The sequence below is a fragment of the Diceros bicornis genome, chromosome 15 (genome assembly GCF_020826845.1).
Source record: "Diceros bicornis minor isolate mBicDic1 chromosome 15, mDicBic1.mat.cur, whole genome shotgun sequence".
Taxonomy (NCBI): Eukaryota; Metazoa; Chordata; class Mammalia; order Perissodactyla; family Rhinocerotidae; genus Diceros; species Diceros bicornis.
In genome coordinates this window covers 23,713,346-23,724,940 of record NC_080754.1, presented here as the reverse complement: position 1 = coordinate 23,724,940, position 11,595 = coordinate 23,713,346, and the positions used below count along the sequence as shown (strand labels likewise).

The window sequence follows — 11,595 nt, the reverse complement described above, 5'->3', positions numbered from 1 at the left end:
CACCCCCTGGCCTCCGAGGAGGGAAGAGGGGCTGGAGATTGAGTTCAATCACCGAGGGCCAATGATTTGATCAATCATGCCTATGTAATGAAGCTCACCTATGCACACACATTGCAATCAAGGATCCAGAACTCAGCAGGAACCAAACTTTTGTTTTTTTGAAGCAAATATAGCTAAAAGATCAGTAGGTACAAAACAACCATAACAGTAAAGACTTTAATGAATCACCAAAAATTAAATGTATAATCTGATTTATAAAAAAGACGGATCATTTTAGTTTGAGCTTCCTCAACTCTAGACAAAGGAAAAGATGCCGGGTTTTTAAGTTCTTCAAACAGGACTTCTTCGGAGGAAATCTGCTTTGAGCACCACCCAGGAATCCATTTCTGAGAAAAGCCCAGAATAATGGGAACTTCTCAGCCTGCTCCCTGGAGGAGAAACTCCCCTGGAGGAGGCCGTAAAGCTCTGGGGTGCAGAAGCCTGGGAGCCAGACTCTCGCCTTCAAACCCCAGCACTTCTACTTATTAACTATGTGACATCGTTGTCAAGGTATTAGCCTCTCTGTGCATCAGTTGTCTCAGTTATAAAATGGGGATGCTGATAGTATCAAGCACACAGACGTAAAGCTCTTATAAAGCGGACAAAATAAGTACTCATTAAATATTAGCTATTACTGTCTGACCAAAAATTTATATGTATGTCTATGCATATCTTTAAGAAAAGAAAAAGACATTTTGTTCATCATTTTCGGAAAGAGGCTGGGATGTGGATAACCAGGTAATTTGCTACTATAACTTTCCTCTCATTCTGAGAATTTTTAAAAGTAAAGTTTGACATGTCCTATGTTACTTATAGGAGGCTCGACTCTTGCCTTTTCTCTGTCCAGAGAGAGTACCACGGAGTAAGATCTAAGGGACAAAACACGACTTGGTGGGACTTAGTAAAAGGATGGAAAAACTACTACTGTGGGGGCTACAGTTACTGAGAAAATGATAGTCTATAGAAATTAAAGTAATGTTACTTATCTATTAAAACTGGAAGCAGGGTATACTCCAAAATACAATAATATCCAGAGGAAAAAAATGTTCAGGAACTACAGTGTAGCGTTACTATGGCAGGGCAAGTGCACCCCTAGGGCAGATTACGAGGACCAGCGGAGAGCAAGGACCAAGGCCTTGTCAGTTAGAGGCCTGGTCAGAGGTCAGAGGCCTAGTGCTCTGGGGTAAGAAGCTCAGTTTTCCAAATCAGCTGGGTTATTAGCAACCTGAGTCATGCAGCAACAGTTTATTAAGCACCAACTGTATACCAGGCTCTGTGCCATGAAAAAGAATAGCTTTGTTCCATTTATTACCAAGTTGTCCAATCTCTGCTCCTGGCCACTTTTCTGGCCATGAGGGAGGGAGGGGAACGCGTGTCTCTAATTTTCCATAACGAAAGCGTTTTCTCCCCCATTCACACTAGGATTTTACTTTTAGGGGACTTAAAGGACAAACAAAAAACTAAAGGACCACCCAGAGATGGTAATAAGAAGAGGATCAATTTTCAGCTAGTATTTCTAGTGAAGAACATAGAAGATGATTTCAGATCCACAGCACTCCATCCCCCTCTCTACCACAGTGACACAAGAAGGAGGCACCACCCCTCTGCAGCAAAATTACACAAAGCTTTGGGCCTTTTATCTTCCATAAAAAGTAACACGCCAGAAATGACAGACTAGCAGATTCTTGCTGTTACACAGACCACTTCTTGAGATGAAAATGTTAAAAAGGTGTGTCTACATAAGGATTTAGATGGGTATTTACTCGGCTTCTTCAACTGTGTCCTTTGAAAGCTTGGCTCAAGACATCCTTCCAGCACTCTTCTTACTCAATTCCTTTATCTTTCAGCTCCTGTTTGACGCGTTTCAGATAATTAGGGTCTGGGTAGCCATACCTGCAGAAGGAAAAAGCCCTTTAACTTCATCACAAGTGGTTTTAAAGAATCTGTCCAGGGGATCCCAGCACTAACATTCAGTGCTGCAAACATTCACAAGCAATCCCAAAGGCGGGTGACTTATAATCACTTGTAAGTTTGCAGATGTGAGTCATTTAGCTAGTGAGTGAGCCTAGCTGTCTGTCCAGGATCTGCTTTCCACCAGACGTTTTAATTTTCACCTCATGGTAAGTAGTGACTCTCATAAAGTTACACCATATTTTTGTGGAAAGTAATCATATGCGAAAGGAAGGGTTTTCAAATTGGGGAAATTTGCAAAAGTCTCAGGATGTATTCCCTTTTGAATACTAAAGGCGAGAGGTATTCTATCTGAATTTCATAAAGAACAATTGGATTGCCTATAATACAACTTCCACCACCGTTAACTAAGACTTTCTAGAGTACCATTAGCCAAGTGAATTTAGGATCTCTATGGCCCGATGGGAGGAGAGGGTAGAAGAAAGGGAGATCTTAAAAGAGGGCAAGGGAAACAACATTCTGAGGATAGACATGAAACCCCAAATTAAGTCACCATAGATGCCATTCATCTTGGATTCTGAAGATCCCTGCCCTTGGATGCAAAATTTCATATTTGTGTGATCCTTTGTGGTTGGGAGGGTAGCAGGTGATGGGAACCAATCCTTCTGCCTTTGAGATCAGCATCTCTCAAATTACTTTCCTATATCCAGTCCCACTGCTATCCACAGTCTGCTTATAGCCACATCCTCAAATTGCCATATTTTATGACCTCTAAGTTCTGTTTAGCAACTGTTATGTTTTAAAAGGTTCTCACTTTTCTGGTCCCCCAAACAGGGACGTTTTGTGATGGATGTCATTCCACTTAATGACACCTGAGGCTCCTGATACTTGAGACTCTCCCACTGTGAAAATCATCTTTTGGTCGAAGGCCCTACGAAGCAGTCTCAAAACCTCCCTTCCTTCCTTGTTATCAGGCAGGTATGCAGTTCGATGGACTCCAGAATATCTCTTTCCTGGGTTTGGGTGCTGTTTCTGTATGAAGACAGGAAAATGTCACATGAAACACTCCTGCATCTAAATTTTACTATATTTATAGATGTGTTCATATGCAGATAGAGCAAATGAGAACCAAAAAAAGTACTGAAGGTTTGCTTATATTCCCAATAATTCATATTTCTCCTGTTTACCCAAATTCATGCTGGGAACACTATCCACTTTCCTGACTACCCCCTTCCCCCCCCCCCCCCCCGCCAACACATAATCACCACCCACCCTTTCTCCGCCTTAATAGACACAAAAGATACCTAAGTTATAAGCAAACATTGTTAACTTTATCACTATTTAAAGCCCTTGCATATGACCATGGAAATAATTCCTTGGGAAATCCACTGTCTAATTGCCAAGAGAACAGTCTCCTTTGCTCTGGTAATCCCAGCATATTGGAAAGAAATCCATAGACCTCAGAAACACTTACTGTTTGTACTCCTCCTTCCATAATATAATCAATCACAATGGAGCCACAGGATTCATAACCTGGAAGTGACTGTCTCATGACAGTGACATGCATGGTTCCTTCCGGCTGATTTCCTTTCTGGATACTGTAGGGAGTCCGGCACACAGGACACTCTTGCTTAAATGACATGGCTCTGTTGATACAAGGGCCACAGAATTCGTGCTTGCACTTGGGTAGCACCTGTTCGTTGCTAATAATGTCCATACAGATGACACATTTGTCCTTTTCCTTGTCCACTCCTGATGCTCCAGAACTGGCAGATCGTTGGAATGTTGGTGAAGCTGAATCATTACTATCAATGTCCATGGGTGTTTCATGATCCTCATTCCATTTCTCTCCAGCCAAAGGAGATATCCCCCCTATTTTTAAGACATACTGCTTTGCCTTTGCAAGGTGATTTGGCAACCCAATCAAAGTCATTGACTCTTGACTTAGCACAAAGCCTACATGTGGATGCTTTTTACTAAATTCATCAGCAAACTTGGTGCCATGTAAATGCTTTCTTTCCTTGCCCAAAGCTTTCAGTGAAAAAACTTCTCTCATCAGCTGACATGAGAAGTGTTGATAGGCATCGATGAAACTGGCATAAGCATGCACTGACAGATCTAACTCCTTATCCATAGGTTCAAATAGAATGCAGGTTTTCTGACTTTTTCCTAAAACCTTACTTTGAGTATTGTACTTTTTTTCTATCTCTGATATTTCCTGGAGTAATTCAGCTTCTAAAAGCTTATAGTGAGCGGTGTCAACGTTAATTCCATTCATTGTGTCCCCGGAAGTCGTTATTTTCACAGGTGCCTTGACCAGGCTTGCAGAGATTTTGGAGGCAAGAAAATGTCTGGCAGCTGCAATGTCATCTTGGGTCCCAAGGAGAGTTAATTCTCCTCCTTTCTCCCTTATATAGAGCTTTGAAAACTGGTGATTCAATTCCTGTTTGATTCTATTTGCCTGCTTACTGTCTGGAAAAGCAAGGCATTCCTGCCCCAGAGTTCCTACAATCCTCTGAAATTCACTGGCAAAATAATCACAAGCTGCTTCGAGGTGATCTGATTGGCTTGAGGTGAAGTCTAAATAGATCATATTTGGAGAACTCTCCTGAGTTTTTATTTTTACACCAAATCTTCTCTCTAGTGAGTCTATTTTATCAGGAGAGGTATATTTGAAGTATTCAAAGAAAGGCAAGGGAACTTCAAAACGGTTGTTTTTCTCATCTGACCTGGGTTTTGGTTCAGAAAGAGAAACACAGCTGTTCCAGTCCTGCTGCAGGAGTGGCTCCCTCTCTGTTGTCAAAGGGGAAGATTCCTGTTTCTGTTCACTCTCCAGCAGTTGCTTACTGAAGAAGTGATGTATCTTTTCAATGTCTCTGAAGTCACCACACACCTTCTCAATTCCATCATGGCCTCCCATTCTTTTGACATTGGGGCAGAGAGTGGTTATGTGTTCCCTCTGCTCTTTAGAGAACAGCTTACAGTTCAGGTCAGCTGTGACAGTAAGGAAGATCTGAAAATTTAAAAGGAATACATAAATTCTCTCAGACATCCAGGCCTACGGTCTCCTCTCAGGAGAATGTCTAGAGACTAGAGAAACAAATACTATGTCTTTCCTTAGCAGCGGGTGACTTCTTTCAAATCCTTTTTGCAGAGGATGCAGCATGCTACAGCTCAGAGGCTCTGGGCCCTGCCTGCAGGTTAGAATCACTTGAGGAGTTTAAAAACAAACAAAAAAAGCCAAGGCCAGGCACAACTCCAGAGATCCCGATATAAATGCGGAGCCTGGGCACTAAAATTTTTTAGAAGCTCCGTGGACCAGAAGTGTGGATTCTAGAGCTGCCACAACCTGTCTGACCTTGGATAATGGGGTGGAGGGAAGGCACTTCCGCTTTCTGGGCAAGTTGCTGCGTCTCTCACAAGACAGTCCCTGAGCCTAGAAGGGAGCCATAAATCTGAGGTGGATGTTTTTTCCTGTTCCTGTTTTTTCTCTTACTGTACACTACTTTTTTTTTTTTAAACTAAACACCTAACTGCATGCAATGTTGCTGGGCCCTCTAAACCCTGGCCTTTCGAAACTCAAATATAAGACAGACACACCAGATTCGGCTAAAAAGGACAGAGGTAAATTGAACGTAATGTAAAAGCAAGAGTGCTCATGTTTTGTCCCTGTCAAGGTCTTTGCACATGCTCTTTCCTCTGCATGAAACATCCTTCCTCTAGATCTTCCTTCAAAATATTTCCTGAATCCAGCCGCTCCTCACACTTCCCTCAAGACCACCCAGAGTCCCAGCCATTATCATCCTGAGGCTGGCCCCCTGCAACCCCTCCTAACTGGGCTCTGACCGTCCACTCCAGCCCCTTCCTACACTCAGTTCTCCACACAGCAGTCAGGACGGGTTCTAAAGGGAAATGTAAATCAGATGGCCTGACTCCCCTGGCTCAAACCCTCTGATAAATTCCCCAACATTTAAGTCAAAAGCCAAAGTTCTAACCCTCATTCCTCCAAAGACCTGACTTCCGGGTCCCTCTCTGTCCCTCTCCTATCACTGTGTCCCTCGCTCACTGCCCTCCAGTCACACTGGCCTCCCTCCTTGAAGCTCCTGGGGCTCAGGATGTAAGCTCCTGCCTCGTGCCCTTGCCACTTGTTCTTCCTCTGCCTAGAACGTTCTTCCCCCAGAAAGCCACTTAGCCAGCTCCCTTACTTCACTCACATCTCTACTCAGATGTCCCCTCATTGGAGAGGTTTTTCTGATATCCTATTTAAAATAGCAGTCCTACTGCTGTCATTTATCCTGCTTTATTCTTCTTCCTAGCACTTATCGCTGGCAGACATTTAGTACAGATCTATTTGTTTACGGTTATTGTCTGTTTCCCTCACTAGAATGTCAGGCCCTCGAGGGCAGGGTCTGCTGTGTTCCTGGCTGTGTCCCCAGCTCCTGTGACAGTGCAGCACATGGTAGGCAGTTGCTATTGATTTGTCAAATGACTCTTTGCATGGCTGGCTCCTCCTCGTCATTCAAGTCTCACGCCAAACATCGCCTTCTCAGAAAAGATGTCTCTGACTTCTGGTCCGAAGTAGCACCACCTCCTTCTTCCCCTTCCTTTCCTTGGCCTGGTCACTCTCTAAGGCAAACCCCCATTATATGTTTTCTTCTTAGCACATATCACTCTCTGAAATTGTTTTATTTATTTTATTTGCTTGTTGTCTTTCTGTGTACCTTCCCACCCCCAGCAGGGACCTCGTCTGTGTGTTTACCTCTGTGTCCCAATGCCAAAACCAGTGCCTGGCTCATAGTAAGTCCCCAGCAAATGGCTGTTGGACCAATAATGAAAGGTATGGTGAGGGGAGAGGAAGTTGCAGGAACATACCCAACTCCTTTCAATACTCACCTTTTGGAGACAGGAATCCACAGCATTAGGAATATGTTCTTCATCTGGATGCTTCTCACCAGATTTCACCCCTTCTCGTGACTGTGTCAGTGAAGATGCTCTGGGTCTTGGATTCTTCTCTATGGGATTTTCAGTGGGTTCCAGGGAAATAGTCACAGGTTTGTTGTCAATCGCAATTTGGTGCTCTCCTTTTTTCAATACTCTCTCCTTAGCTTCAGTGGAGACATTAAATACAAGCATACACAGAGAAATGGGAGAGGTTTCAAATAATCCTCTTATTCATGTATCTGCCCCACACCCTCCCAGTAAGGGCTGCTCCCTGCACCTTGGATTGGTGGTTGGTAATAGGGACATGAGGGAGCTATTCAAAACTCTAAAGTGGGCAGCTTAAGTTTGACTGTAGAAATGAAAGCTTAATGATAATGGAATATCATCCACTCATTAAAAGTCATGTTTCTGAAACCGTCTCCAGTTTTCCATTTCAATGACAAGGAATAATACTCATTATATAAAGTTGAATCTGGGGGCCAACTTGCTTTAACTACACTCAGTTAGTTGTCTGTTTGCAAAAGTAGTTAGATAATGCATTACTAAAGCCCACCCTATAGATCACATAGCTGGCTCTGGGGTCACCATGGTAACAAGCGCTTAAGCTTTTCAGGAACTGAGAGTGGACTCCTTGTCCAGTTCAGGACGATTAATACCACCGACTCATCCACTGGGCTTGTGCCATGACCAGTAGGTAACCGCCTGACATCAAGGAGCTGAAAAATCCACACTCAGGTCATGCTAACACCTCCACTTTGTGGACATCCATCCAATGAAGAGCCACGATGCTTGACTAGCTAGGGCAGATCATAGATTACCTCACTTCTGCTCACCTCCAATCATTTATTCCCCCTTCAGACCACACCACCCCTTTATCCCATAAATGTCCCTAATCCCCATTTTTGGGGAGGCAGATTTGAGACTTGTTTTCCCTTCTCCCTTCGCTGCCTTGTGAATAAACCCTTTCTCTGGGGCAAACTCCTCAAATTTTGGTGACTGGCATTTTGTGGGGCGAGAAAAACAAACCTGGTTCGGTAACAAAGCTAAGTGAAAAAAGCAGGCATCAAAACTGAGTCTGCCCAGACTCAGAGTTTTGTAAATAAACATATGTGTCTACTGACATTCATAGAAAAAGGCTGGGAGGAAATACACCAAAATGTTCAACTGTTTATCTCCAGCTGGTTTTCTTCTTTTCTCTCTTTTCTGTAGTGAGCATACATTACTTTTGTAATTCTCCAAAAAAAAAAACAAAAAAATCAATGGAATGATTATTTAAAACGTAAAAGTGGAATACCGAAATGATAAGGGCTGACAGGTGCATGAGGGTGGGAAGGGTGTTCTTGTGAGAGCTGAGAAGTATGAGTCAGGACGAGGATACTGGAAGGTGTCAACTCTAAGGCACGATCTGACCAGATCTGACCGGGCACTTCTGGGCTCTATCCTGCTGTAGGGCTGCGCCTCTTGGCAGCAGGAGCCCCGGGGCCTGTCCCCCACAGACCGTGCCATACTGCCCCCGCCCTCTCTCCTGGGACAGCTTGCACTCGGTCTGCATGGAACCCCGCGGGGCTGGGCCCCCAGGGACAGCCTTTGCACCTCCAGCCCCAGCCCGCAGCTCACCTGCCCTTTCCCTGAACTTCACCAGGAAGGTGTCCTGGGCGCTGTGGCTGAGGAGCCGGACGGTGCACTCCCCGCCGCCTGACTCACGGCTCTGAAAGTATTTTTCCAGCTTCCTGTGTAGCCTGGAGCCTGGCTCGGACACCCGCGCGAGGATCGGGGACGGCGGGCCGAGGTTCGAGGCCATGGCGGTGTCCTCGGTGCGGTGGCCCGAGAGCGGGACGGTGCACTCCTCGCCGCCCAACTGCCGGCCCTGGGAGTCGCTTTCCAGCTTCCTGTGTAGCTGGGGGCCGGGCTCGGACACCCGCGCGGGCAGCGGGGACGGCGGGCCGAGGTTCGAGGCCATGGCTCTGGGCGTCGGGCGGCGCGGCGGCGGGACGCAGCTGGGCCGGGTCTGGGGCAGGGGTGCAGGGGTGCGTCCGGCCCGCAGCCTCGGGCCGCCTGGTTTCAGTTTCGCTCTCCGGAGAGCCCTCCCTGTTCTCGGCAGAGCCGCTCCCCTTCCTCTCTTTGCTGAGCTCTCCGCCGCGGTCGGCTGGGTGAGTAAGTCCGGACCCTGGCCCCCTGGCCCCAGTCCCCCATCCCCCGGGCGGTGGGCGCTGGAGACTCCCGCGTCACCCTCCTACAGGCTGGGTCGGGGGGCGGGCGAGAAGCGGGCTCCAGGGCCCGGCCGCCCCATGCGAGGATGAGACTGGTGAGATGCTTAAATCGAAGAAAGTTTCTCCTGAGTTTGGGATTCCTTTAAACTCTTATTGTTGTTGTTACTATTATTTGCTGCTAAAATGTAATTCACATTCTGAATTTAGGTTAAACTTACCTGCATTTAAAAAAAATTTGAATTTGTTCACCTGCAGTCTGACATATCACCCGTTACCTCCCTCCAAGGATCCTGAAGACTGGCTCTGAGGGCTTTCCTGCCCTCATTCCTTGATTTGGCCAACAGCTCTGAACTGCGTGCTGCCCTGTGCACTGGGGAATAGAGATGTGAACGGGGGCCTGACCTCACGGACTGGTAAAGGGAGGTGGACTTGCGAATAAAGAAGCAAAATCTCTTGAAGGCCTCCAAGAGGAAGTTTCAAACAGAATTTTAATAAGAGTGTGGGGGTTGGGTGAGAGGTGAGGAGCATCTGAGACTCAGGGACTACTGTGCTCTGAAGCACAGAGGGACTACTGAAGACTTGGGGGAGATGAGATGGTTGAGGGAGATGAGGGAGGAAGGGTCTAGATCAGTGCTGTCCAATAGAAATATACTGGGAGCCACATGTAATTCTAAATATTTTAGTAGCCATATTTTTAAAAGTATAAACAAGTGAAATGAATTTTAATGATATGTTATTTAACTCTATCCTAAATTTAATCATTTCAGCATGTAATCAATGTTAAAAACTTATGAGATATTTTACATTCTCTTGTCATACTAAGCCTTGCAATCCAGTGTTTATCTCACACTCACATCACATCTCTTTGGGACTAGCCACGTCTCAAGTGCTCAAGAGCTGCATGCGGCTGATGGCCCACACTGGTCGCACAGGTCTAGCTGGTGAAAGGTCTTGAAGATCAGCAGGGAGAAATGGGAGGGTTGTAAGCAGGGAAAGCAGGAAAGGGACATGTCAGCTGTGCATTTTTGAAAGCTGGTGCTGAGGACCATGTAGATGACACATTTTCAAGCAGGGATGAATGAAGGCAGAGAGGCCAGTGATAAGGTTTTTGCACATGGCTGGTAAGACTGGAAATGGCTCAATCTTTATGGAGAGCAGTTTGGCAGTGCTGTCAGAATTATAATGGCATATATATTCTTATTCTGCAGTTCCACTTCTAGGAATTTGTCCCATTGATTGATTAGCACCTGTGTGAAGTGACCTCTGTACAAAGTTGTTCTTTGCAGCCTTTTTTATACTAGCAAAAGACTGGGAACTCCTTACATGTCCATAAACAGGGGGACTAGCAGTTAAATAACTTATAGTGCATCTATACAGTGGAATGCAATGAGCAGTAAAGAGAGTGAAGAAGCCTTCTGTGGGCTGATATGGAAAGATCTCTAGGAGACATTAAATGGAAACGGCAAGACGCAGAAGAGTGTGTATAAGATGCTACCTTGTGTGTGAAAATGCCTCTGGAAGGATATAGGAGAAGTTCATAAGGTTGATTGCCTGGGAAGGGAATTAATAACGGGAGGAGGAGGGAGGGAAGGGAAATTAGTAAGGTGGGGAGGAGGGAGACTTTTACACTTTCTAAATTTGAACCAGTAAATGTAATACCTATTCAAACAATAAAATGTAAAATTAAATACATTTAAATCTGTAAAAAGAATGTATTGCCACAGCTCAGGCGAGAGGCTGTGGGGCCCTGAAGTGAAGTGGTGCCAGTGGGCAGGGAGACTAGGGGCATATCTGAAAGTAATTTAGGCGGTCAGGACCCAGGGATGAGTTGGATATGGGACAAAAGAGAAGATTCTAGACTTCTGACTTGAGTGGGTGAATGGTGTATCATTTACCGAGCTGTGGAATCCAGGAGATAAAGCATGGATTTTGGAAGGGGTAGGGTGAGGGTGAGGAGGGAATCCAAGGAAAACCCTGTGAAGGCAAAGTGACAGAAGAACCAAGGGTGATGGCACAGGAGAAGGCACGAAAGCAGAGTTTCAGGAATCAAAGAATGAAACGCCATAGAGAGCAGTGAAGTAAAGATTAGGACAGAAGAGAGTCCACTGGGGTTACCCACATGGAGGACACTGATGAGCGGTTTGCGAGGAGTGCTGGGGGCGAGGTGGCAGCGGGGGCGCTGAGCAGGCAGGTGGACGGAGGAGGGTCCGCTCCTTCATGCTGCCCATGAAGAGAAAGGAGCAGGAGGAACCAGGGACGGAGAGTCGGGAAGGCTTTGGTTGTTATTGTTTGTAAAATGGAAGAGAGCCAATGTTTTGGGCAATATACTCCTTGTTTCTAGTTTCTTTGGGGTTAAATGAAGCCCCCCCCCCCCCCCCCACTGCCAAGTCTGTCTCTAGGCCTTTAACGCCTGGCCTGAAGAAAAAAGCACAGCCAGCACCACGTAAAGCTGAAGCTCACCGGAAGCCCACAGTGGAAGCAGACACAGAAGGCT

At 45.8% G+C, this 11,595-nt stretch overlaps 1 protein-coding gene and 1 pseudogene across 1 annotated transcript; one reads left to right on the top strand and one right to left on the bottom strand.

The window, feature by feature from the left end:
- Positions 1 to 202: 202 nt before the first annotated feature.
- Positions 203 to 8,988, bottom strand: LOC131414782 (E3 ubiquitin-protein ligase DTX3L-like). The gene is made up of 5 exons (XM_058555921.1): positions 8,509 to 8,988; positions 6,844 to 7,055; positions 3,425 to 4,963; positions 2,765 to 2,982; positions 203 to 1,932 (listed from the first exon to the last, which is right to left on the bottom strand). Exons 1-5 carry the CDS (start codon positions 8,849 to 8,851, stop codon positions 1,863 to 1,865), a joined length of 2,382 nt encoding a protein of 793 aa, XP_058411904.1. The 5' UTR covers positions 8,852 to 8,988; the 3' UTR covers positions 203 to 1,862.
- LOC131414781 (protein mono-ADP-ribosyltransferase PARP9-like) overlaps positions 8,927 to 11,595 on the top strand; it is a 68,925-nt pseudogene continuing 66,256 nt past the window's right edge.

What these genes read in the sequence shown, in the direction of transcription:
- LOC131414782 (XM_058555921.1), bottom strand. Translation starts at nt 8,851, where the DNA reads ATGGCCTCGAACCTCGGCCCGCCGTCCCCGCTGCCCGCGCGGGTGTCC. An exon ending in TGGATTCCTGTCTCCAAAAG is followed by an intron (nt 4,964 to 6,843) that starts GTGAGTATTGAA and finishes TTAAATTTTCAG; the next exon opens with ATCTTCCTTACTGTCACAGC. An exon ending in TGGAAGGAGGAGTACAAACA is followed by an intron (nt 2,983 to 3,424) that starts GTAAGTGTTTCT and finishes GTCTTCATACAG; the next exon opens with AAACAGCACCCAAACCCAGG.